This window comes from Bufo gargarizans, chromosome 3 (assembly GCF_014858855.1).
Source record: "Bufo gargarizans isolate SCDJY-AF-19 chromosome 3, ASM1485885v1, whole genome shotgun sequence".
Classification (NCBI taxonomy): domain Eukaryota; kingdom Metazoa; phylum Chordata; class Amphibia; order Anura; family Bufonidae; genus Bufo; species Bufo gargarizans.
Window position 1 is genome coordinate 160,910,544 of NC_058082.1, and position 27,469 is coordinate 160,938,012.

Below are 27,469 nucleotides of genomic sequence, written 5' to 3' on the forward strand. Positions count from 1 at the left end.
ACTGAACCCTCCATACAAAATTGGATTCATATGGAGGGATTCTATAGGTGTGGGCAATGCAACAATTGCAAATTAACAACATTCCCCCGCAAAACGGGAGAAATAATTTCCTTTGTCAATCAACATAAACATGTTATAAAGGACTTTTTAACCTGCAGTTCCGAAAGTGTAATTTACATTATAGAATGTCCCTGTAGGAAACAATATGTCGGTAGGACAAAAAGGACTTTGAAAAAACGTGTATCTGAACATGTGGCCAACATTAAAAAAGGATTGGAAACACATGTATTGTCTAAACACTTTAAAACGACACACAACCAAGATCCATCAGGAATGAAATATGCTGCAATAGATAAGGTGACTAAAGAATGGAGGGGAGGGGAGGGGATCATATATGTAGGATGTCAAGGGTGGAGACACAGAGAATATATGAGTTAAACACCCTTGTGCCGGGAGGACTGAACTCAGAATTTGAATTATTCGGATTCTTATGAGATAGGGGGGGGCCCGCGGCGGGGGTCGGGATCCTTCCCAGTGATTTTACTTCTGGGGGGGTCCGGTCCTCCGCGGCGGACCTCCACCGGTCATTCGGTCTTATTATCCGACATATCACGTATGCGCTCTGTGGATCCACAACTTTGCCCTGCCTATATGAAAATTTGACTATGCTGATAACAACACAGATTCGTATAACAACAGAATCAATAACTTGCCCCCACCTCCATATAAAACTATATAATACACCAAGTTAACAGATGTAAAGAAAATCTAAAGTGGACAATATTTGAGAAAATATATAACAAAAATAAGTAAAAATTGACATCTCAAGGATGAAATGAAGTTTAATAAAAATATTGTATCTAGAAAGACAAAATTATTCTTGTCTTTTTTATTTTCATTTTTTATCTCTAAAAAAAAGTTTTTTATCTATATATAAATATTTTTTATGTATATGTATATGGAATATATTTGGTATAAATAAAGTTCGGGTGGAAATTTATAATAACACAGTTGGGGGGGATAACTATAATCTTTTCCAAAACCGCATGAATATCGCAGATCAGATTGCGGTAGAAAGAAAATACCATACAAAGCCTAACAGGGTGTAATAGACTTGCGCAGATTTGGGAGTATGTTCTACGTTAACCAAACATTTTCTGGTCAGCAAGCAGCATAGCAAGTATGCCATAAAGGTTAACATAAGAATGTATATGTGAATAAATGACTGATGGCGAATACAGATATACTCTTTACAAAATAGGTGTTTTTCGGGTCCACACCAGGTTTTGAAAAAAGAAACCAACCCACCCAGCTGATGAGTGTTACCTAATCACTAAAGACTATATAAGGAGATTCAGAAGGGGGAGGCATTACCACTGAGGAAGGGGTAACAATAGACCCCGAAACGCGTTTGGTGCCAGGACCCCCGTTATACTTGGACGCCATGTACTAAAATACCGCTGTCATTGGAACCTTTTCTGTCGCAACAACAGACTTGACGCGCACTCTCTGAGAACGGACTGCAAGAGCTGAACACGCTCACTTGCACAGCGAGCTCAGTGCGAGAAAAGGAGGCTGCAAAAATTATCCAAGCGCCGGCTCTTTCACCTACGGAGCGGCGCCGGAAAGACAGCCAGGGAACCGCTGACTGCCGGAGAAATCCCTGAAAATCAAAGGACTTCCACAGCAGCGGAGCGTAGTGCTGTAGCGAAACAGTGAGTAACAGCGGGACGCTGCTCTATATAATCACTGCACCACCATCCGATTGTAACAACTTGTTCCTGCGGAATCTTTATATAAAGTCTTTCTCTCCAAAGGACACATTTTTCAAGGATTTGTTCATACCCCGAACACCCAGAGGCCATTTTATTTTAATCAATTAGACCCAAATTGGTACCAAAAGGTTGAGGAATCTATTTTTATTGTCATTGTATGTATTTTTATGCTTATCTTAATGTATTGAAATGTATATGTTGTATTTTAAATTAAACTATTAGGTTCCATTAGTCAGAGAGTGCCCAGTATCTTTTTACTATTGATTTTTATTTAAAGGAAGGGTGATTTCCTTTTTACTGAGAGCACCTCCCGTGTCAGCACCAATCCAGTGCGCCACTTCTCTTTTTCATAACATCTAACAATATGTAAACTGGTGGACATTATACCTGTGAACTGCTCTGGCACATGGAACTCCTGAGGAAGTGGTGAAAATATTAAGATTAGTACCGGTTCATTTATTAATTATTTATATTAAGACATTAAGGCCTGTATCTCTTGGCGTATGGTACCCCAGCAAGCTTTCTTATTAAGAATGGCGTGAGAAACGCCTCCCATTTTCCATATCCTGAGACCAGTAAAGACAGATAGACAGCAGCTATTCCAGGAATAGGTGAGGTGACAATGTCCATCTCTCCTGTCTGCTAGACTTATTAATTAGAGAAAGGTCAACCTCAGTGCACTGATGCAGGTCCAGTCTCTGCCTGGGTAGACAACTGAGAATGAAGATGAAGTGAAGGATCTGTTTAAGAAAAATCTGTCTCGGAAAAGGTGCACAAAGCTCAAGGAGGATTAATAATGGAGTAGAGGTTAAATTCTTCTTACTCAGCCCAGTATAAGAAGACAGAAGGACGACTATTTATTTATTGAGACCTGTGTCTAATGAAGATAACTACCGTGATTATTAAGATGGTATGAATGCATATGATTTTACAGATATGTCAGCAGAACTTGGATTAGAAGACAATGGTAAGACTTGATCGACATGCATTACTACTATCCTTATAACATTGATCATTTTCTAATTTTTATTTGTAACAAAAGAAAAAGGCAAATAAAAAGGGGGCAAACAAGTGAAAAGGAAAATTGGCTTAGTTGGTAGCAGCAACCAATCAGATTCCAACTTTCATTTATCAGAGCTCCTTTGGAAAATAAAAGGTGGCACCTGATTGGTTGCCATGGGCCATTAAGCCGGTTTTCCTTTACACGAGTTTTGATAAATCTCCCCAATATGATTATGAGCTTGTTTCTTTAAACCTGCATTTGTTTGATTGTCACTCTTAGGCCTCATGCACACGAATGCTGTGTTTTGCTCTCCGCAAATTGCGGATCCGCAAAACACGGATGGCGTTCCGCATTTTCCAGAACGGCATGGACAGCCATTGATATAACTACCTATACTTGTCCGCAAAATGGACAAAAATAGGACAGGTTATATTTTTTGGGTGGACCACGGAACGGAGCACTGGATGCGGACAGCACACGGAGTGCTGTTTGCATCTTTTGCGGCCCCATTGAAGTAAATGAAGCAAAAACTGTGGCTCGGATGCGGACCAAAACAACGGTCGTGTGTATGAGGCCTTAAAGAGGTTTTCTGGTCTTGTTATATATATATATATATATGGCCTAACCTCGGGATAGGCCATCAAAATCTGATCTGTGGGGGTCCGACACCCTGCACCCTTGCTGATAAGCTGTTCTGCAGAAACTCCAGCACCAAAAATCGGCATTAGTACTACATGTCTCCATCTATTGTGCAGAGGACAGAGCTGGTTACTGCAGTGCAGCTCCCAATGAAGTGAACGGGAGCAGAACTACAGTAACCAGCTCCGCCCTGTACACTCAATGGATGGAGCTGTAGTTCCAACACTGACTTGTGGTGCGATCAGATATTGATGGCTTTTCCTGAGGATAGGCCATCAATCTAAAAAGACTGGATAACCCCTTTAAATTGCATAAACCTATTTTCCACTATAATTAGATGGGGTGTCCCATCCAGGCAACCCTTGTCCATATGTTCCATTATAATGCATATCAATGTCCTAGAAGACCCTTTTTCTCAATCATGTGCACATGCCCCCCTAACTCACCACAGAAGCATGAACAAACCCCCACATGTATAAATAAATGACTGATTAAAGTGCATGAAATCCATCAACAATAAAATGATGGAGAAATACAATACTTATCATTTAGAATGGCATGGTGGGAGTATGCGTGGTGGTCAGGAAAAGCCCAAGGCGTATCGCCAGGCTCTGCTGGCTTCCTCAGGGGTGCCTGTTCCTAGATTGTACATAGGCTCATATATATACACAGTAATTACAAATGATAATAAATTTCACCTGTGTCAATGGCGGCAGAAATGGAGCATGGGGGCGGCAACCCCACATTCGTCGAATCTATGAAAGGGGAGGGGAAGGATAAGGGAGTATGGGGCTTTTAATAAATGATTATCATAACTGCCCAGGAGATTGCCGAAGCGAACGGAGTCCGGAAGTGACATACGTAGGTGTGCGCCGCCGAGCAGGCGCGCCCTGCGTTCCATATGGCGGAAGGGGCATTACGCGCATGCCCACAAGGCGCACACGTGCGTGCCAAATGCCGGATGTTGAATAGTAAAGTTCAAGCGCAGTAAGCGCATGTATGGGGAAAGGAGAAGAGGGGACGGGGAAGAGAGGGAGTAGGGAACTGTGGGCAATTAGACATGACTGAAAAAAACAATAAAAAAGAGGGAGATGGAAAAAAGAGAATACGTAAGTGATAATGAAATGTATATAGGCATAACACTGAACAGAAATACCTAGTCCAGCACATTTGCAGACAATATTGGACAATGTAGTCCTCAAAAAAGAAGAAAGAAAGAAAAAGGGTATTTATACATGTGGGGGTTTGTTCATGCTTCTGTGGTGAATTAGGGGGGCATGTGCACATGATTGGTTCACATGGCCCGGACTCATTGTATACAATGTTTTTATCCCATTTTTTGTCGTGCTTGTTGCCTTAAATAGACTTGATACTATTTTAGATGTGCGGCTCTTATCTCGGTATTCTCTTTTCTTCCCTGAACTACATAATGTGCCCCCGCTTTTTGAATTACATGGTCACTTATGATGATCGGCAGGAGCTATATTAGAATTTGCGATATTTCAGGAACATTCGTCATATATTTGCAAATTCGAGATTAATTTCTTGATTGCGAAAAAATGGCAATGTAATATTCGCCTAATGCGCGCAAAATACAGGCGTGAAAATTGGCAATGTAATATCCGCCTAATGCGCGCAAAATACAGGCGTGGGTCACTTTTGCTACATTTTCCAAGCTGCTAGAAGTTTCCTGAGACTGGAGAAAATGGTTGGCACGGCAGGACATTAAAAATGGTTTTATATGCAGATAGAGTGCTCCAATATAATCGCAATTGCGCTAATCAGCACTAATTATGCAAATATTTTGGTGCAATATATGAAACCTCACATTTTAGCAGGTTTGCATGGACAGCAGAACCCATCGCACTACCTAACACCCTGCACTAGAACAGCTACACTATATCAGGATCTAACCTACGCTGACTATCTCCCACTAACTAAATGTAATATATATATATATTTAAGCTATCTATCTAATGTAGTGTGGAAAGCACAGAGCACAGCAATGACACTCCTCTCTCTCAGAACTTTAAAAACCTGTAGAAAATGGCTGCTGGGGAGTTTCTTATATAGTAAGGGGTAGGCAACTTTCCTATTGGTTGCTAGGGATGTTGCTAAGCTCAGACAATGACATTGCAGCCTTCTCATTGGCCCACAAGAAGGGAGGTTACTGATGAAAAAAAATCTAGAATATTCGAAATTACGAATATATATCACTATATTCTAAATATTCGTGAATTCTCAAAGTGCCGATATTTGTACCCAACACTATTGATCACATCATAAGTCTATAGAAGGCCTAAACAAAGAGCGGTCACCTGAGTTATGTAGCAGCTGTTGTATAAAGATGTGTCTCCTACTTGGATGGAGAAACCTACAGGAATAGAAGCCATCATAAGATAGCACAGGAAAGCCCGTAGACAATAGCTGCTTGATCATGGACTTTTCTCCCACATGTCTATCAGCTACCGTCATTGGACCTCATTCAAGAAATTCTATAATACAGTGGAAAGGGATTGAGGAATTCCAGCTGAATGACAACTCTGCCACCAAAAGTATAGATGAGGCTGATACCAGCAGAATACAGCTGCATTGCTGTGGAGCCATTTGTTGTCCTGAAATCAGCACCTGCTAAATTAATACTGAAGACAAAAAAAGGAGATCCATAATGAAAAGTCTTTCACTCCAGATATCTATAGGAGTGGAGATAAAGGTCTTGGGCCAGATTTATCATTAGCTCAGGTCAGAATAATGGAGTGAAAAAGTCTCAAAAAAGTCCCAAAGGCTAAAACTGCGCACAAATTTGCGACTTTTTTCTGCTCTGCACTATGCTCGCCAGTTTTCTGAAAGTGGGCGTGTTTTCTTATGTAAATGAATCTCTAGACAGATTTACTATTGGGACTTTTTTTAAAAGTCGCAAAAAAGTCGCAATTTCACTCCAGTGAGGACCATGCTTATCTTATGAGACTTTTTAATAGAACATGCGACTTTTTCATAAAACGTGCGACTTTTGTAAAGCTGCTTACTGACGGATAAACTGCTACCGTCAAACCACATTTATTACAGTCTTAAAAGGCCGATCATAAATCTGACTTGGCTAAAACTGACTTTAGCCATATGTGAAAGTGGAGTGAGCTGTCAGAGTCATGATAAATCTGGCCCCTTGTCTTTAAATTGTTAGACAATGACGAGAATGGATGTGAAAATGCCTGAGCCAAAGGATCTCACCATTAAAGGGGTTCTCCGGGCCAGAGCTGGATAAGGCTACTTTCACACTAGCGTTCGAGCGGATCCGTTCTGAACGGATCCGCTCATATTAATGCAGACGGTGGCTCTGTTCAGAACGGATCCGTCTGCATTATAACTTAGAAAAATTTCTAAGTGTGAAAGTAGCCTGAGCGGATCCGTTCAGACTTTACATTGAAAGTCAATGGGGGACGGATCCGCTTGAAGATTGAGCCATATGGTGTCATCTTCAAGCGGATCCGTCCCCATTGACTTCCATTATAAGTCGGAACGGATCCGCTTGCCTCCGCACGGCCAGGCGGACACCCGAACGCTGCTTGCAGCGTTCAGGTGTCGGCTCACTGAGAGGAGCGGAGGCTGAGCGCTGGCAGGCGGATGCATTCTCAGTGGATCCGCCTCCACTGAGAATGCATTAGGGCCAGACGGCTGCGTTCAGGGCCGCTTGTGAGCCCCTTCAAACGGAGCTCACGAGCGGACACCTGAACGCAGGTGTGAAAGTAGCCTAAGTCATCAACATCAGATCAGTGGGGGTCTGACACCCCCACCAATCAGCTGTTTCAGACCGCTTCAGCACCAGAAGCTATATATTATATGGAGGTAGACAGCGCCATACGTTGTGTAGTAGTTGTGATGGGGTACTGCAGCATTCAAAGAAATGAGTGCTGAGCTTCAGTTTGCCGGAAACTATGTACAGAGCTTTCTACTACCGCTCCATAAACTGTCAGTTTTCCGGTACTGTGGCGAAACAGCTGATCAGCGTGACTGCTGTGTGTAGGGCCCCCACTGTTCTGATATTGAAGACTAGAGATGAGCAAATCAATTTGTATGGATTAAATTTGTTCAAACATTAGGCCCCTTTCACGCGAGCGAGTATTCCGTGCGGGTGCAATGCGAATGCATTGCGCTTGCACGGAATCCGGACCCATTCATTTCAATAGGGCTGTGTACATGTGCATTAGTTTTCACGCATCACTTGTACCACCCCTCTGTTCCCTTACTGCAGACTATCAATTCATTCATAACTTCTAGTAGAAATAAGAAAGAGGCTCCAGAATTGTTATTACATGGGGAATGCATGAAGCTAATAAAATAGGCATGTCAGGAGTGGTGAAAGGTCCTCTTTAACCATTGAGCTATAGAGCTCCATGTTAAATTACTGTAACTATGTTATGGCTAAAACCCTTCATAGTTTTCCACGCATTATGCAATTATATATCAGAAGTATCATTTTAAGTAATACTTCTGCTGTATATGAATACCTAATGTAAGAGACACTTCTATGTTTTTCAGCTCTATAGCTCAGTGGTTAAGGTTCTTGACATTAATGTAGATGGTTCAGTTTGAAATCCCCACAGAAACATAAAAAAAAAAAAAAAAAAAAAAAAAATAGAGGCTAAATTAGACTTAAAAGGCGCAGGCGCACTGACGTCACATCTACACCCGGCGCATTGAGGATGGAGCGGCCGCCTGCGCCGATTGATGACAGGTACGGCCACGGCGCAGGCGCCGATTGATGACAGGTGCAGGCGCCAGATTTTGAATGCAAACAGGCAGGGCCAGTAGAGAACGATTCCGTTCCCTGGCCCTGTCAATCAACATGCGGATCGGAGGATGCGGCTGCTACCAGCAAGTAGCCGCCCTACTTGCTGGTAGCAAGGTAATTTGCATATTTTAAAAGCACCTTTTATAATAAAAATATCCTGGACCAAAATGATTAATTAGATTATGTAGGCATAAATCGCAGTGGAGGGATTATAAGTAAGCAAAAAAAAGGTTTAGTGGGGTGACAGAAGCCCTTTAATACATGGAGTCAGAGCAGGGACTCCTAATCCAGGAAGTCCGTCCCCCACTCTGGAGTCCAGACTATTCAGCTATTGGAAGCAAGGAGTCCAGACTGTTCATCGATCTGAAGCAATTGCCCTGTTTGTACCCCCTGTGTGGAAGGGTCGGAGGCCCGTCTCATTTATATGCCTGTTTTAGGTGTAGGAAATGGTCTAAATGTAAGACAGCTAGGAAGATGGCTTACATTTCGGACTGGCGCTGGATACACCAAAGTTATATAGATGCCGACGCCTCTTTATGACTTCGGTGGATCCGCCGCCAGATATAGGGTTATGAAGACCAGTGTCTAAAACTGTGGTTTTAATAGATGACACCCCCCCTTAGACTCTTGCAATAGATGGTGTGCAATTTTATGCCATGTATAGCGAGATGCAGGTTCCCCCCCCCCAGTTTTGGGGAGACCGTTCCTTTGAGACTGTACATACTGGACATTGTACAGTATTACATATCTCTCTCCCCCCCCCCATCAGGTACATGCATCACTATTCTTCTCAAATGTACCATAATTGGCTAGACTCTGATGTAACACAATGTAATTACAAGGGTGGAAACCACAGCAAAATATTTCTGCAACTGTCCCTTGGCTTGCAAAAATCCACGAAAATGCAGTAGAAAAAGTTCCATGGAAAAAATTCATTCACAGAAAATTCTGTAACATCTGTCGTATGTGAATATACCTTGTAAGTGCATGTATGTGTATACTATATACAGGTCCATTATTGTCTGTGATGTACTGATAAACATTAGACTTATATTTTATAGACTATATTTTAGATTCATTACACACCAACTGAAGTAGTTCAAGCCTTTTATTGTTTTAATATTGATGATTTTGGCATACAGCTCATGAAAACCCAAAATTCCTATCTAAAAAAATTAGCATATCATGAAAAGGTTCTCTAAACGAGCTATTAACCTAATCATCTAAATCAACTAATTAACTCTAAACACCTGCAAAAGATTCCTGAGGCTTTTAAAAACTCCCAGCCTGGTTCATTACTCAAAACCGCAATCATGGGTAAGACTGCCGACCTGACTGCTGTCCAGAAGGCCATCATTGACACCCTCAAGCAAGACACAGAAAGAAATTTCTGAACGAATAGGCTGTTCCCAGAGTGCTGTATCAAGGCACCTCAGTGGGAAGTCTGTGGGAAGGAAAAAGTGTGGCAGAAAACGCTGCACAACGAGAAGAGGTGATCGGACCCTGAGGAAGATTGTGGAGAAGGACCGATTCCAGACCTTGGGGGACCTGCGGAAGCAGTGGACTGAGTCTGGAGTAGAAACATCCAGAGCCACCGTGTACAGGCGTGTGCAGGAAATGGGCTACAGGTGCCGCATTCCCCATGTCAAGCCACTTTTGAACCAGAAACAGCGGCAGAGGCGCCTGACCTGGGCTACAGAGAAGCAGCACTGGACTGTTGCATGTCATTCGGAAATCAAGGTGCCAGAGTCTGGAGGAAGACTGGGGAGAGGGAAATGCCAAAATGCCTGAAGTCCAGTGTCAAGTACCCAGAGTCAGTGATGGTCTGGGGTGCCATGTCAGCTGCTGGTGTTGGTCCACTGTGTTTTATCAAGGGCAGGGTCAATGCAGCTAGCTAGCAGGAGATTTTGGAGCACTTCATGCTTCCATCTGCTGAAAAGCTTTATGGAGATGAAGATTTCATTTTTCAGCACGACCTGGCACCTGCTCAGAGTGCCAAAACTACTGGTAAATGGTTTACTGACCATGGTATTACTGGGCTCAATTGGCCTGCCAACTCTCCTGACCTGAACCCCATAGAGAATCTGTGGGATATTGGGAAGAGAAAGTTGAGAGACGCAAGACCCAACACTCTGGCTGAGCTTAAGGCCGCTATCGAAGCATCCTGGGCCTCCATAACACCTCAGCAGTGCCACAGGCCGATTGCCTCCATGCCACGCCGCATTGAAGCAGTCATTTCTGCAAAAGGATTCCCGACCAAGTATTGAGTGCATAACTGAACATAATTATTTGAAGGCTGACTTTTGTTTGTATTAAAAACACTTATTTTATTGGTCGGATGAAATATGCTAATTTTTTGAGATAGGAAATTTGGGTTTTCATGAGCTGTATGCCAAAATCATCATTAAAACAATAAAAGGCTTGAACTACTTCAGTTTGTGTGTAATGAATCTAAAATATATGAAAGTCTAATGTTTATCAGTACATTACAGAAAATAATGAACTTTATCACAATATGCTAATTTTTTTTAGAAGGACCTGTACACACAAGCTCGGACTGGTCCACAGGTGAATCCCCAAACACAAAATTTCCACTAGCCTATATCTATATTTAAATAGGCTACCTAGTTTATAGGTGTTAGCCCATCTCAAACATGAATGGCATATCGCTAGGTTATGCCATCAATGTCACACCTCTAGGACCCACGCGTATTTCCAGAACAGGGCCACGGAAGTGAAGGAGAGCACATTGCTCATACTCTTCATTCTGCTCTGCGACTGCTGGGAATAGCAGAGCCAGTGTCCCATAGTGGTGAGAGGGTGGCTGCACGAGTGTTTACTTCAGTGGCCCTGTTTTGGCAATAGGTGCCAGAGGTGGGATTTGCACTTTTCTGACATTGATGGCATATGCTAGTGATTGATATGCCATCAATATCCAAATAGAGTCAACCCTTTTAACAAACAACCCAGTCTATTATAGATGCATCAGGTGGCTGAGATGACTTCTAGGTACAGATCTCATAAATTTGCTAAAGTTCGATTCAGCCGATTTGCTGAATTTTACAAAAAATACATTCCTTTGTGACAAAGCACTTTTTTGTAAGTAGCGGGTGCAATGACGGGGATCTGCGATAGTGCGCCCCCATTCATACATTATCACGATATCCGAGTGTAAACATATTTTTTTTTTAAATCAAACTTACTGCCTCCATTTGCTCGCAACAGGCCGGCCGCCACCATCTTGCTTTAAGATCTGGTGCAAAATTACATCACGACACCAGCCAGTGTGCTGACAGCATACATCACTGCGCACAGGGATCTTAAATCAAGATGGTGGCCCATCGCGAGCAAATAGGCAAGTATGATATATATCTTTTTTTGTTTACACTATTTCAGGTTAAATTTATTAGCCAACGTGAAGAACGAGGAAATTCAGCTTTGAAGCAAATCAAATTTATCCTGAAATTTGGATACAATTCCACTTGGGATTCGATTCACTCATCTCTATATAGATGCAGCTCAGCCAGTACCCTTTCCTCCACATTCTTGAAGTTGTTGGGGCACCTATACTCATCTTGCTGCCTTTTATGTAGATATAGAGTGGCCATTAGAATTAATTTTACTGGTGGGCCCTAGACACCCCAGTCTGACACTGCATGCACATTCCTTGACAAACTTTTTTTTTTAATCAAAAGAAGCACGAAAATGCCACATTTTCACATACTTTTATTGGTCACAGGACAAGGGCTCACACAGCTTGCAGAGCCTGTACAGCAGCAGTGGATGTAGATCCTCCATTAGCAAGGATTCTAAGGCCTAATTCAGTTTTGAAGCCAGGAGTAAAAAAAATATTCCAGTATGCTTTTTATGCTAGCTTTTTTTTTTTTTTTAAAGTTACTGAAATGTTAACTGGAGAGTGGGAGGGGGGCTTCAACAGACTGTCAGCAGAACAAGAATTCCACCAAACTATAAATGACAGATTGCTGAAATCAAGTCACCTGTCTACTTTATTCCGCTGTTAGTATGGGCAGCATAATGTTGATGACCGGTTCCCTTTAAGGCAGGAACTACGCGATTTCCACAACTCAGAAGTTCCCACATCAACAGTTGGCATACACCCTTATGTACTTTGGTGAACAGTACCTGATACATAGTCTAAGGCTACTTTCACACAAGCGTTTTAGTTTTCCGGTATTGAGATAAGTCATAGGAGCTCATTAACGGAAAAATGCATTCCGTTCCATTTAGTTGCATTCCCATACCGGAGAGCAAACCCCAACATGTAGTTTGCTTTCCATCCTGGGATGTGGAGCAAGACGGAACCGGTATAACCCCCAATGCAAGTCAATGGGGACAGATCAGTTTTCTCTGCCACAATAGAAAACTGATCCATCCTTGCTATGTTAAAGGGGTTGTCTGGGTTCAGACAGGGCAAAGGTATTTTTTTTTGGAGTTCCAGTGACATACATACTGGCTCTCTTCATGGGGCTACCAGGAAGCCCGGTGACGTCACCGGCACTGATGGGCAGGCTTTAGCGCTGCCCTAGCCAGTAAAACGGCTAGGGCAGAACTAAAGCCCGCCCATCAGAGCTGGTGACATCAAACACTGCCAGACGGAAGCTTGTGCCCTGTGCGATTTAGCACAGGGCAAGGGAGCACACCGGAGCATGAGAAGATCCGATGCTAGCCCCAGGTGGGCTGCCTGGGTGAAAATAAGGGTATGTCTGGGTTCAGCTCTGAACCCGGAAAACCCCTCTAAAGATAATGCAACCGGATACGTTCATAACAGATGCAGATGGTTGTATTATCATTAACTGAAGCATTTTCTGCAGAACCCTGTTGGTTCCAGCAAAAACACGAGTGTCAAAGTAGCCTAAGTCCCAAGAGACAGCTGGGACATGGATGTATTTTACAGTACCTACGCAGATGCAATTCAAAGACCAAACAGGGCAAATCTGAATTTAACTTCACTCAGAACTGCAAGTGTATAAGTCATCCTGCTGAGATCTGTAGAAAATCCACAAAAAACTCAATAGAGTATGCAGATAATTTTTGCACAAATCTACACAGTGCAGAGCCACCCTTAATATGTGTACCAGAGTTTGACTCAAAAATTATAGGGGTTGTCTGGTTTTAAACTTTTGACCTAACCTTAGGATAGGTCATCAATATCATAGGTGGGTGTGACTCCTGGAACTCTGCTGATCAACTGTTTGAAGAGAAGGCAGCACTCAAAAGTGCCGCCTTCTCTGCTCCATTTACCTGCTCACTGCAGTGGTGAGCAGGAGTAATTACAGCTATGCAAGTATGCTTAGTAAGCATGGAGAAGGTCACAGCGCTCACAGGAACGATGCCTTCAACAGCTGATCAGTGGGGGTCCTGAGTTTTGGACCCCCACTGAATCAGATACTGATGACCCATCAAAAGGATAGTAACAAAAAATAATAATGGAATCGCACTCACCAGATCTTGAGGTCATCCAGTATGCAACAGCCTACCTGGAGTCCAAGATTCATCAGGGCTCCTACATGATAAGTCCAAGGAAAGAAGATGGAGGCAGCATGACCGGTATAAAAAGTCCCTTTAATGGGAACCGCCAAGTGAACAAGCGTGCAACAAGTTGTGACGTTTCGGCTGATCAGCCGAAACGTCACAACTTGTTGCACGCTTGTTCACTTGGCGGTTCCCATTAAAGGGACTTTTTATACCGGTCATGCTGCCTCCATCTTCTTTCCTTGGACCCATCAAGAGGATAGGTCATCAGTATCAAAATTCCAGAAAATCCCTTTAAATTTAGGGTCCAAAACCCCTGTACACATTTTAAGGGCAAGTAGATATATTTTAAAATAAACTGTTTATTAATGGTTTTGAAACCAAGAAAAAAAAATAGAAAACACAATTATAGCAAGTGAATTGCGATACATTAAAGATGTTAGAAATGAAATGTTCAGACAATAATGTAGGCCAAGCATTTTGAAGTTACTCAGTTTATCATCACTAGTAACTATTACATTTTCAAACAGTATAATTTATAGCTACTACTACTGATGGAAGGTAGAAAGGCAAGAGAAAATAAAGAGCCTGCTATTGTGATGTGAGCCTCTGTACAAGACTTAAGGCATCTCAGCAGATTTGTCCCTATGACACTGGCTGACCTGTTACACGTGCACTTGGCAGCTGAAGACATCTGTGTTGGTCCCATGTTTATGTGTCCACATTGCTGAGAAAAATCTTTTACTATATGAAAATGAACCTCTAGGAGCAACGGAGCGATGCCGTTACACCTAGAGGCTCCACTTTCCCTACAACTGCCAAGCCCTCTCCACTTTGACAGGACCAGGCAGTATGATGTTTTCCATGTGGAGAGGGAGCAGCAGTTGCAGAGTCAGTAGGTGTAACAGCAACACTCCCATTGCCTCAAAAGGCTCATTTGCATGTATTAAAACTTCATTTTTCTTAGCAATGCAGGACATATGAACATGGGACCAACAGATGTGCACAGCTGCCAGGCGCACGTGTAACAGGTCAGCCAGTTACATAGATACAAATCTGCTGACAGATGCACTTGAAGAAAAGCATGTATTTAGATTTGTTTTGTAGAGTAAGACAGGATATATAGGTTCGTACTATGAGTTGTATACGTCTGGGTAGGATACATGAGTCAGTCTGTGTGAGGACCAGGCTAACCAAATCTCCTCTAATCTTACTAATTGGTCTTTTGTAATAAATGTAAAGTGGAAGGGAAGTCAGATTTCCAGTTTGGAATTGGTAAATGGGCTGCCGCTAGCATAGTTTATGATGAGATATTTGGTGGGAGAAGTGGTTTTTATGCACTATGCTCCTCAGTACTCCCGCTCTAACAATTAATTACCCGCTGTAATGCTACCATTTATTTCACAGTACTCCAAATGAAAATTCCTGTAAACTAAGTAGCTTCAAACATTAGAGAAAAATTAAAAATAAAACTGATTTGAAGACCTGTGTTAAGGTATGATCTAGAACTGCAAAACAAGTGCATTACAGCCTAGGGCATCTGCAGTTTTTGCATTCTCAATGGAAAGTACTTTACCTGTCACATTGAACATGGTGTTTGAGCCAGTGACCGACAGCCTTCCTTCTATGACTGTGTATACACAGATAGCTGTCAATCACTGATTGGACCACCTCCTGGACTTCAAAGCCCAGATGAATAAATTCCAAGTTATGCTGAATCCTATAGTTCCCATAACATATCTGCTCAGCTCCACCTGCTCTATAACACGGTGCTTACAGTTTCATGGTGACAGGTTCACTTTAAAACGGATGTCCCATCTTGCCGTTACCAAGGAGACATGAGACTAAGCAGCAAACGCCAAGCACCTGGGAAACAGTGCAGCAGGCCGGTACTCCACTGTTTCAGTAGCTCCCATTGCTGTGCATGGGAGCTATATAAAAAGCATAGCACGGGAAGCTATTTAATGGTGAGACGAGACAACCCTTTTAAGCCATGGCAGATGGTAATTTACACTGCACTGTCTACTAGTGTAAGTTTTAGCAGCTTATGCAAGTTTAAATTCAACAGTCCTCACTTATTTAGGAGCCATATTTAAAATGGAACTTTATTTAAAAAAACATACAAGATGGTGAACTTTAACTTCAGGGGAAGAAAAAAGCATAATTAAAATGTTTTAAAAGGTTTAATACTCTTCGCCTTCATCCTCTGCTTCAGCACTATCTGCCCCAACTTCCTCATAATCCTTCTCCAGGGCAGCCATGTCCTCGCGGGCCTCAGAGAACTCTCCCTCCTCCATACCCTCACCTACATACCAATGCACAAAGGCACGCTTGGCATACATAAGGTCAAACTTATGGTCCAGCCTAGCCCAGGCCTCTGCAATAGCAGTGGTGTTGCTCAGCATACACACAGCACGCTGTACCTTGGCCAGATCCCCACCAGGAACCACAGTTGGTGGCTGATAGTTAATACCAACCTTAAAACCAGTTGGACACCAGTCCACAAACTGGATGCTACGCTTGGTCTTGATGGTGGCAATAGCTGCATTAACATCTTTGGGCACCACATCACCACGGTACAACAGGCAGCAAGCCATGTATTTACCGTGACGTGGGTCACATTTCACCATCTGGTTGGCTGGCTCAAAGCAAGCATTGGTTATGTCTGCTACTGTCAACTGCTCATGGTAAGCTTTCTCTGCAGAAATAACTGGGGCATAGGTGGCAAGAGGGAAGTGGATACGAGGATAGGGCACCAAGTTAGTCTGGAACTCTGTCAGATCTACATTCAAGGCTCCATCAAATCTAAGAGAAGCTGTGATGGAGGACACTATCTGACTAATAAGGCGATTAAGATTAGTGTAACTTGGGCGCTCAATGTCTAGATTTCTACGGCAGATGTCATAGATGGCCTCATTGTCTACCATGAAAGCACAGTCAGAGTGCTCAAGTGTGGTGTGAGTGGTAAGGATGGAGTTGTAGGGTTCAACAACAGCAGTGGACACTTGGGGAGCTGGGTAGATGGCGAACTCCAGTTTGGACTTCTTTCCATAATCAACAGAGAGACGTTCCATCAGCAGAGAGGTGAAGCCAGAACCAGTGCCACCACCAAAGCTGTGGAAGACCAGGAAACCCTGAAGACCTGTGCACTGATCAGCCTGTGGAAAAGAAACATTTGAATGAGAAACAATTTAAAGGTGTTTTCTTAGTCAATATTGATATCTATTCCGAGGATAGGTCATCAATATCAGATCGGTCAGGATCAGATATCACCAATGATCAACTGTTACCTGCAGCCACCGGAGCCATCACTGAGAATGAAGCCAGATTCACAGCTCTGTTCAAAGCATTGTGGCCATTCCATGTTAATGTGACTTATCAAAAAGCTATGCTTCCGTCTGTTCTCAGGGTTAACGCCGGAGGCTGCAGGTAACAGCCACCCCCTCACTACAGAAAGTCACTTACCAGTTTGCGGATTCTGTCAAGCACCAGATCAATGATTTCCTTGCCAATAGTGTAGTGACCACGGGCATAGTTGTTGGCAGCATCTTCTTTCCCAGTGATCAGTTGCTCGGGATGGAAAAGCTGACGGTATGTGCCAGTGCGTACCTCATCTGTAGATCAAACAATGCAAACATGTAATCATACTTCTAAATCAGGTAAACTCCATTCCAACACTGCAACTCCTAAACAACTGTGGGACACACTGTATAGATCTACTTACCAATAACTGTAGGCTCCAGGTCCACAAACACAGCCCTAGGGACATGTTTGCCGGCTCCGGTCTCGCTGAAGAAAGTGTTGAAGGAATCATCGCCTCCTCCAATGGTCTTGTCACTGGGCATCTGTCCATCAGGCTGGATGCCATGTTCCAGGCAGTACAACTCCCAGCAGGCGTTACCAATCTGTACACCGGCCTGACCAACATGTATGGAGATACACTCACGCTGCAAAGAGAAACACAGATTAAAACTTTCTACAATACAGTCAAATCAGACTGCCCCCAAAATGAGAACGTACTGAGACTCCTTTTTATAATCTCCACAAAGCATTTGGTCATTAAAGAGTAACATCAGTTTGCTAAAAATTTTTAGGTGTCCTAGAAGCTGGGATTGGTGGGGGTTTGATCACTTCAGTAAACAAGCCCTCAGCACGTCAGTTTTCAGCTGTCTCCCTGAAGAGCAGATCACAGCCAAATAAATGGGCACAGCACTGAGCTGGGCACCTCTACCCCCTTCATTGCAGGGATCTGTGGCAGCCTCCACAACGCAAACTCGACAGATCAAAACTTAATGTCCTTATATCACATGTAAAAAGTTTTTAGGAAACTTGTGTTGCTCATTATATAACATTACCAGATCTAAGGCTGAGTTCACATCACTGTTCAGTCTTTCCGTTATAGGAGCAGAACAGAAAAAGCACGGATTCGGCACATAACTGAGCCGAACGGAGCCTACGGACCCCATAGACTATAATGGGGGTCCGTTATGTTTCCACTCGGAAGAGGATTTTGGACTGGAGACAAAAGTTGTGCGCGCAGGACTTCCGCTCCAAAATCATCTTCTGAGTGGAAACCTAAGTCCTGCACGCACATTGTCTCCACTCCAAAATCATCTGAGCGGAAACATAACGGACCCCCATTATAGTCTATGGGGTCCGTAGGTTCCATTATGTACCGAATGCATCCTTTCTGCTTCTATAACAGCCGGGGAGCAAGCATGCAAGATGTAGTTTTACAGCAGCTGGAGTGCCAAAGATTGCTGACTGCTGATATAAAGTGCTATAGAAAAATATTTGGTGAAACAAACTTAAAGGGGTTGTCCAGGTTCAAAGCTGAACCCGGACATTCCTCCATTTTCACCCCAGCATACCCCTGACAGGAGCATTGGAGCAGTTCATGCTCCGTTGCCCTCCACTAAATCGCTAAGGGAAGAGGCTTTTTTTTAGATCTGGTGAAGTACCAGGGCTCTCCATGGGGCTGCCAGGAAGCCCGGTGACATCACCGGCACTGATGGCGATGATTTAGCACTGCCCTAGCCAGTAAAACGGCTAGGGCAGTGCTAAAGCCCACCCATCAGAGCCGGTGACGTCACCAAACACTGCCGAGCGGAAGTTTCCGCCCAGCAGTGTTTTATTGAAAGTTAAAGAGCCTGTGCCCTGTGCAATTTAGCGCAGGGGAAAGGAAGTGCATTGGAGCATGAGATGCTCGATGCTAGCCTCAGGGAGGCTGCCTGGGTGAAAATAAGGGTATGTCCAGGTTCAGCAAAAACGCTTCTGTTAATGATACAACCATCTGCATCCATTATGAACGGATGCGGTTGTATTATCTTTAACATGGCCAAAACGGATTAGTCATTAACTCCATTGAAAATCAATGGGGGACGGATCAGTTTTCTATTGTGTCAGAAAACAGATCCGTCCGCATCCCATTGACTTGCATTGTGGGTCATGATGGATCAGTTTTGCGCCGCATCAAAAGCATACCGCAGCATGCTTCGGTTTTCTCTCCGGTATGAGAACGGAATGCATTTTGGAGCACTCTGTTCTGTCCCCATTGACAATTAATAGGGACTAAACGGAAGAGTTGTTTCCGCTATTGAGACTATGACTATCTCAATACCGGAAAATATTAACGCTAGCGTGAAATGAAAGTAGCCTTATACATCTATATTCCTGCTCATTCTGGGCTGTGAAGTACAGGAGGCGGTCCTATCTAGAGTTGTTTCGGGTATCGAATTTTCAATACCCAATCGACACTTTTGCCTGGTATTGACCTTGATACCAGGATTTGCCTTGTTTTGATACTAGGCTTCGCTACTGCGCAGTCTAGTATCAGAACAAGGAGCGCGATGCTCTCAGCACGCTCTGTTCTCAGCAGCACAGGGGAGAAGGAAGCAGTCTCCCCCTCCCCCCTGTGCTGCTGCCACCAATGAGTAAATGTTTAATACAAATCCCAAAGGCTGGTGGTGCTGGCGGAGAGCTGCGATTAGCAGCAGTTAACCCCTCAGGTGCCACACCCGCCTCCTGTACTAAATGTTATTTTAAAGCTGCCAATAGTTAAAGGGGTCACCTGTCCAGTACAATTTTTGAAAAAAGGGTCACAAAATGGCTTACCTTACACCCCTGCCAGGCTATACTTCCTGGTCACTCAATACAGAAAATATTATAGCCAAGGCTGTAAACAGCCAATCGGCCATTAACACGCTTTTCCCCCCCGTTTTGCTGTATGGGGAATATATTTTTTATACTATGGGCGTTTTTGCACATAGCGACACCCATGTTGTGTATTTTTTTATCCTTTTATTTGGGGAAAATGGTGATTTCAATTTGTTTTTTTAATGTATTTATTTTTACTTTTTTGTGTAGTTCCCATAGGGAACTATAACAATCTGATTGCTATTATCATAGACTCCAATGCACCTGCATTGGAATCTATGATGATTTTACCACTTTTCTATGGAGCCCTATTACAGGCAAGTGCTCCAAAGACAGGGGCTGCTGCACACAAGCTCCGGCTCCTCCGATCACCACACGGGGGAGCTGGAGCATAACCGAAAGGGCACACTTTTGGTTTTCAGCGCACTCAGATGCCGTTGTCAGGATTGACAACAGCATCTGAGGGGTTAAATATCCACAATCTGCATTACTGCTGGTGGCGGACAAGAAAATTTAGACTAGAACCTTCAGAATCACAGGTGCATATCCATGAAGCAAACAATTACAAAAAACAAAATGGCTGCACACCGTTATATATACCAATAGAGCTAAGAAATGGGGGTCATTCTAGATAAAAGTGGTACAATACTGACTATAAATGAATAATGGAAGCTCTTAGCGCACATACGTGTCGGGCCCATCTACCAGACGTCAAGGTGGCTTCCGCAGATGGGTCCCCATCACTAAATATACTGCCTCAGCCTGGTAGATGGGCCTGACACGCATGTGCGCCAAGAGCTTCTATTGTTCATTTTTAGTCTGTATTGTACCACTTTTATCTAGAATGACCCCCTTTTCCTAGCTCTATTTGTATATATAACGGTGTGCAGCCATTTTGTTTTTTGTAATTATGTTTGCTTCATGGATATGCACCTGTGATTCTGAATGCTCTAGTCTAAATTTTCTTGCAATATATTGAGGGTAGCACCTCTTTTGGACTGAACACGCCCATCTATATGGGACTTCTGAGCAGAGTACATTTGTAGCTGGTTCCTACACTGCCCTGAATATTGTAGGCTTAATTAAGTCAAAAGCGAGGCAGTATATTTAGTGATAGTGACCCATCTGCGGAAGCCAGCTTGACGCCTGGTAGATGGGCCCGACGCGTATGTGCGCTAAGAGCTTCCATTATTCATTTATAGTCGGTATTGTACCACTTATCTAGAATGACCCCCATTTCCTAACTATTGTTTGTATATACAACGATGTGCAGTCATTTTGTTTTTTGTTCTACAAGAAACTGACGGCTCCCCGCGGCTATGGCTCCCCGCAGCGGGCACAATCTTTAAACACCAGTTCGACGATGTATATGTACGTCAGTCATCGGGCATGAAAGGGTTAATGTACACAAAAATCATATCTGTTAAATGGATGCCTCAGACTGATGCCATACAGTGCCATCCGTTCACCGTAGAGTCCCTTTGTGAATTTTTTTTATTTACCGGACTCTGTCAGATACAAGAACGTTTTCGAATCCCTTTTCTAACATACGTCAGAGGCATAAAACCTGATGTGAACCCTCCCTTATCCAATCATTGATTGGCCGTGGCTCAGAATCAAAGCTACTTTTGGGCGGAGTCAACCAGCTTAAAGGGGTTGTCAGTTTTCTTTATATTGATGACCCACCGATCCGATATTAAAAAACTGAGAACCCCTGTTTACTCCAGACGCTTTTCGTGCAGACTACCCACCATGGAACTGGTTTCTGTAGCCAATCAATTGATGCAGTGGCAAGTCCGTCGTGTGTCAGCGTGACTCAAGTGGGGCATCACTGCTACAGCAGCGGGGAACAAAGGAGCCGAAACCCAACAATCGGTGATCCAGTATCAGGTGCGGCCATGAAGAGGGATCTGCCCAAAAGATCCTGGAGGTGGACAACCCTTTTAAAGTGGTATTAATATCTGGCAACACCCCTGATCAGCTGACCGACTAGCTCCAGCACTAGAGGTGCAGGGCGTCACACCCCATTGATTACATATTGTTTCATCCTTAGGTTGGACCACTAATGGCGAGATCCTGGAATCCTTTTTTAATGCAGACTACTCATTTGTGATTCATCTAAATGCAGAATCTTTTGTTTGCAACAACCCCGAGCAGCTTCCAGGATTATACACAAAGCCCAATTGAGGAATGTTCTCCCCCAGTGTCCCTGGCACTCCCAAGTTAGCCGGTCCCCATTGTTCTGCTCCACGAGGCTTAATCATATGCTGCCCATACTAATTTCTGTTCTACTCCATAAACCGGCTGAAAGCAGCAGATTTCTCTCCACTGACTCACTGAGGAATGCCAGACCGGCAGCAACAGGATTAACCGCACTATAGCTAAAACCTACCTACAATACTCATCCAGCACATGCCTACATCAAGCCAGGCGAACGGAAGACTACTACTCTCAACATGAACTGCAGGTTTCTGGACAATAGAGGATCCTAAAAAGCTAGCCTTAAGCAACACTGATGCTCATGTACAAGGCCAGCCTGTAGAGGAGACTTGGGCTCATACCGTCTTGTTTGCTCTTGAAAACTGAAAGCTATGCTTGGTTGCTATGGGCAACAGCTTTCTTTTAGACCACTCCATAAATCTGCCCATTGTGTGCAAAAATAAATGTTTCATAGCAGGCATCTTATTACTTCCACATTTACACAGTTGAAGGTGGATCCATGGCGGTGGTCAGCTTTATGGCAAGGCATCCGCACCAATAGGCTCTGTGTGAGCAGGGACCCCAAGACCCCTATCTCTGCAGATGGCACACTGACCCATTCATTTCTATAGAGCTGCGAACACATCCGTTTCTCAAATCTCAGCGTGCCGGTCCTATTATAGGCCAGGCTTGTGGATAACAATAGTCCTTTCTATTGATGGGCGTGACCAAGCACAGAATGTGCACTGAATCCATCTGTGTGACTGAGGGCCTACATGTACACCTCGTTCGCAGCTATTAAAGGGTTAACCATTCTGCGGGTGTGACCAGCGTTAGTACTTGGGGACCACTGCTCTCCTAATTACACAAGACCACACTGGAGCACAAGGCTCATCAGATGATCTATTCAGTAAAATCCCAACCCCCCCACCCCAGAGAACCCGGAAGTGCTGTGATCGCTCTACTGTGAGCAGATCATGAGTCATGGACAAGTAGCGGAAAGCCATGACTTCACCATCCTCCAGCTCACACAAGAAAGCTACGTGTATGCCCACACCCCCAGACAATACTGCCGGCATCCTACCCCGTCAGACACTTGGGGCACAATGAAAGGCGCACTGAACTGCACCGTCACCCACACTTGTAGGTTTGCCACATAAATGTCTCTACATTATGAAAGAGAGCAGACTGCTTTCTATCTGACCTTGTGAGGACTAGAGCCTGAAATACCTACTTAATGGGACCATGGATAGGTCATCTATACCTGATCAGCTGGGGCCCCACGACTCCTGGCACCTCCACTGGTCAACTGTGTGAAGAGGGCTCACAGCGCCATACACTGTAATGGCTGTGCCTGGTATTGCAGATAAGTCTCATTCATTTGAATAGGACCGAGCTGCTCTAACTTGGGCACATAGCCAATGGACGTGACGTCACTGGTCTAGGTGGTGGTACCAGGGCACGCCGGCCTCTTCAAACTGCTGAACAGCAGGGATGCCAAGAGGAGGACCCTCATACATATTACCCGTCCTCGCATTAGGCGCTAGAAACAATGATATAAGCTGTACACTGCAGCACCACCCTGCCCTTCATCACATGACCGTTACAGCCAATCAATGGGGTCAGCGGTCACATGTGCACAAGCAGATGACCACCGGCTTTCTGCTGCGGTCAGATGAACACGTCATACCTTTCATGTAGCAGCGGTATTTAAGCCTATTGAATTATTTTTCCCTATAACACGCCCTTTTTAAACATAACTAATAAGTATTAATTTACCACCAACGGGCAGCGTTCACACTAGCATCATGATGGCCACCTCTACAGGAGCCGACGAGACTAGGATAAGCAGGGCGCCATGACACAGCAACAGGCACCTAATGGCGGGGAGCCTGCAGAGCCTAACGGAGGACCGTCACGTGACTCCACCCACAAGCCTGACAACGTTCACAACGAAAACCCCCGCCATCTCCGTGACTCATGCCTGCAGAAAACCATGGCGATTAGAAGGGAGGAGCCCAGCACGTGACACAGCACGTGCGCCCGCCGCGCTCTACCCGCCACTGACTAAGTTCCAGGAACAGCGCGCCCAATTATTAACCTACGCAGCACGGAAGGGGTTAATAACCGCCTTCCATTGAAGGCTCGGCCGCGAGCGGCGGCATAATGTGAGCAGTTTAGGTGGGGCACTTCCTGCGTCAGAGAGGATGCCATGTCTAACAAAGAGCCGGAGCGCTTCTCTCACATCACTTACCATGACTGCTTAATAGAAACGTTGAAATCCACACAGATAGAGCGGTTCCAAGACGTCTGGATTCTCACCGACCGACAGTTAGGAGTCTCGGTAAGAACTGCCCTGGAATGTGCTAGAGACACTGCCTTTTATTAACTTTGTTAGCGTGACGTCACGAAGGCGGGCGCACTGGAAAGGGGTGGGCGGGGGAGGAACAGCTATTGGTTCCTTCGAAGATTCGAAAGAAAACGTAATGTGTAGAGCTGAGCTCAGCGGCGGCCGGAAGCGGCAGGGTTATGTGGCGAGGGGTTTTGCCGCTGGTGTGTGCTAGGGCAGAGGCTTATCAGTTGCATCGCAGCTGGCTAGGCCTTGTCCGCAGTAACTCCAAACATGGTAAAAGTCTGATATCGGGCGTCTGAGACGAACCGTCTTCAGACCCGAGGGTGTCCCGTGGTTTTCGTACCCCAGAAAGAGCATATGGCGCCTCCTCTGAGGGAGAGGAGACGGTGACGAATCCTCCTTCACACTCCTGAAGGAGGTTTTATCAGAACTGGTGCAAAGCAAAAGTGTACCTGCCAGCAGGCCTGCAGAATCCCCCCCCCCCCCCCCCCCCCCAAAAAAAAAGATAAAAAAAAATAATAATTTGAGAGAAAAATGAGCAATGGAACCTGTTTTCCCATCAGCCATTGCTAGTACTGTATGTACGTCTGCGCCTGATAAAGGGGTTGTCCCATCTCGCCAACTCCATTCCCTTGTAGTGAATGGGGGCTACGCAAACAGCCTAGAAGAGTTGTGAGCCTATGGCACACGTGCCTGAGGGGGCACTCGGAGCCCTCTCAGTGGGCACGTGCATATGGCCAGATTATAATCTAGGGGCCGACCAATCCGCTCTTTAAGGCTACATTCACATCCAATCTCCATTTTTTGCGGATCCGCAAAATATTTTGTCAGTGTGCTGTCCGCTCTGTAGCCGCGCAAAAAAGAGAACATGTCCTATTGTCCGTTTTGTGGACAAGGATAGGCATTGTTACAATGGATCGGCAAAAAAAATCTGTATTTATTTGCGAACAGCAAAATACATACGGTCGTGTGAATGTAGCCTAAATGTGAGGCACAGTGACGTGTCCTGGCTGGCAGCGCTCCTGCTCTCCACTAGCTCTGTGTGGGCGGTTGGCAACATTGCTGTGCGCAGGAAGCAGTGCCTACGTCAGCTCCCACCCTCCCCTCTGCTGCCTCAGCACTGGACTCCTAATACAGTTTCGGACCCCCGAGTCAACGTAGGTAGGCTTCAGCTCTGTATATGGACTCCATATTATGGAGGTCCTCCATTGGAGGATGTATGTAATGAGATGATGAGCTATTTAATATACTACCCTGTATATGGATGTTTTAAGGAGGTGATGAGCTATGTCATATACTGCCCTATATATATATATATATATATATATATACACACACACACACACACTACTCACAAAAAGTTAGGGATGTTTGGCTTGTGGGTGAAATTTCAGGATAAACCTAAAATGCACTCTATCCTTTACAGGTGAATTTAATGTGACCTTCTCTAAACCTTTGAATGCACATGTCCAACTGTTCAATATTTCAGTACTTTTTGCACAACTTGCTGTTCTCTAACAAGGAGCTTAACGGCAAAATAAACAACGGGAATTTGATCCTTGAATCACCCAATACATTTCCTGGTTCAATTAGAATTGGTATTTAAACAGTCCTCCTCATCATGCTGTTCACATTTTAACATCATGAGACAAAGACGACATCTAAGGGTCCATTACACTTCCACAAATGGGTCTGCATCCGTTCCGCAATATCGGGAACGGGTGCGGACCCGTTCATTCTCTATGGGGCCGGAAGAGATGTGGAGAGCACACTATGTGCTCTCCGCATTTATGGAGCGCAGCCCCAAACCTCTGGGCTGCGGCTCCGCAAAAAAATAGAACATGTCCTATTCTTGTCCGCAATTGCATGTTTCTTTTTTCAAATATTCTACATCCCTCTGTGCCCCATGCAGTTTTCCCGCTCAGTATGTTAATACTGAGCATCAGTACAGGGAGGAGGAGGCGCCAGGGTTTCTCAATGGGCGTCTCCTTCTCTCTGGCTGTGCCGCGATCACAGTGGAGAGCATTACAGCCAGGGAGAAGGTGAGCTTTTTTTTTCTTCCTGGCTGTGACGCTCTCCGCTGTGATTGGATCGCGGCACAGCCAGAGAGAAGGAGAGACACCCATTGAGAAACGCTGGCGCCTCCTCCTCCCTGTACCGATGCTTAGTATTAACATATTGAGCGGGAAAACTGCATGGGGGTACAGCGGGGCGTAGGAGCGATATTTGAAAGAAAAAAAAACAGGCAGGGCGGCAGCATCAGCCAAGGAAGGAAAGGTATTTATCTAAACTAAAAAAAAAAAACATGAAAGGTCCTCTTTAAATGCCTTATTTTCATGGTATAATATCACTGGAGCAGGGACATTTTACGTTTTCCATAAATTTTACCCGAAAGCCAAATATCCCTAACTTTTTGTGCGTAGTGTATATATAGATGATATAAGGCGGTAATTAGCTATGTATTATACTGCCCTCTATATGGAGGATGTATGTAAGACCATGTATACAGGGCAGTATAATACATAGATCATTATCACAGCCATTTTATGTTTGTGGTGAGGTTTGTGCTGCTTATAAGTCCCATTCCGACCCATGTTAATGTACAAGTTGTTTTTCCTAAACTAAGACCTCATTAGTTAGGATAAATAAGTGGGTTTTGGGTTGCAGTTTGGGCACTTGGTCTCTAAAAGGTTTGTCATCACTGGCCTAGAAGAACAATATACACTGCATCCATAACTCCAGGAATTGTGGAAACAGCAGAATGCCGGCCCACTTGGCCGTTTCTGTAAGCCCAGCCACATGAGCCCTATCACGCCATGGAAACGGCAAGATGGAGTAACTCCTTTAAAGGGGTTATCCTGGAAAAGATAATGATGACTTATCCTCAGGCAGGGCTTGGTATTGCAGCTCAGCCCCATTGACTTGAATGGGACTGAGATGCCATTAGGCCATGTTACTGATGTACAGTGATGTCACTGGCCTAGGAACAGGCTGCGGCGCTCAAGGCCTCTTCTAACAGCTGATCGGCAGAGGTCCTGGGTGTCATTCCCGCGCATATCTTA

At 44.4% G+C, this 27,469-nt stretch overlaps 1 protein-coding gene across 1 annotated transcript; it reads right to left on the minus strand.

The window, feature by feature from the left end:
* Positions 1-15,786: 15,786 nt before the first annotated feature.
* LOC122931176 (tubulin alpha chain) lies at positions 15,787-24,457 on the minus strand. The gene is made up of 4 exons (XM_044285183.1): positions 24,309-24,457; positions 17,424-17,646; positions 17,165-17,313; positions 15,787-16,857 (listed from the first exon to the last, which is right to left on the minus strand). Exons 1-4 carry the CDS (start codon positions 24,309-24,311, stop codon positions 15,883-15,885), a joined length of 1,350 nt encoding a protein of 449 aa, XP_044141118.1. The 5' UTR covers positions 24,312-24,457; the 3' UTR covers positions 15,787-15,882.
* Between the last annotated feature and the right edge of the window lie 3,012 nt (positions 24,458-27,469).

Coding starts and splice junctions, on each gene's coding strand:
- LOC122931176 (XM_044285183.1), bottom strand. Junction 17,314..17,423: donor CCTGGAGCCTACAGTTATTG/GTAAGTAGATCT, acceptor TTTGATCTACAG/ATGAGGTACGCACTGGCACA. Junction 16,858..17,164: donor TTGACAGAATCCGCAAACTG/GTAAGTGACTTT, acceptor TCTTTTCCACAG/GCTGATCAGTGCACAGGTCT.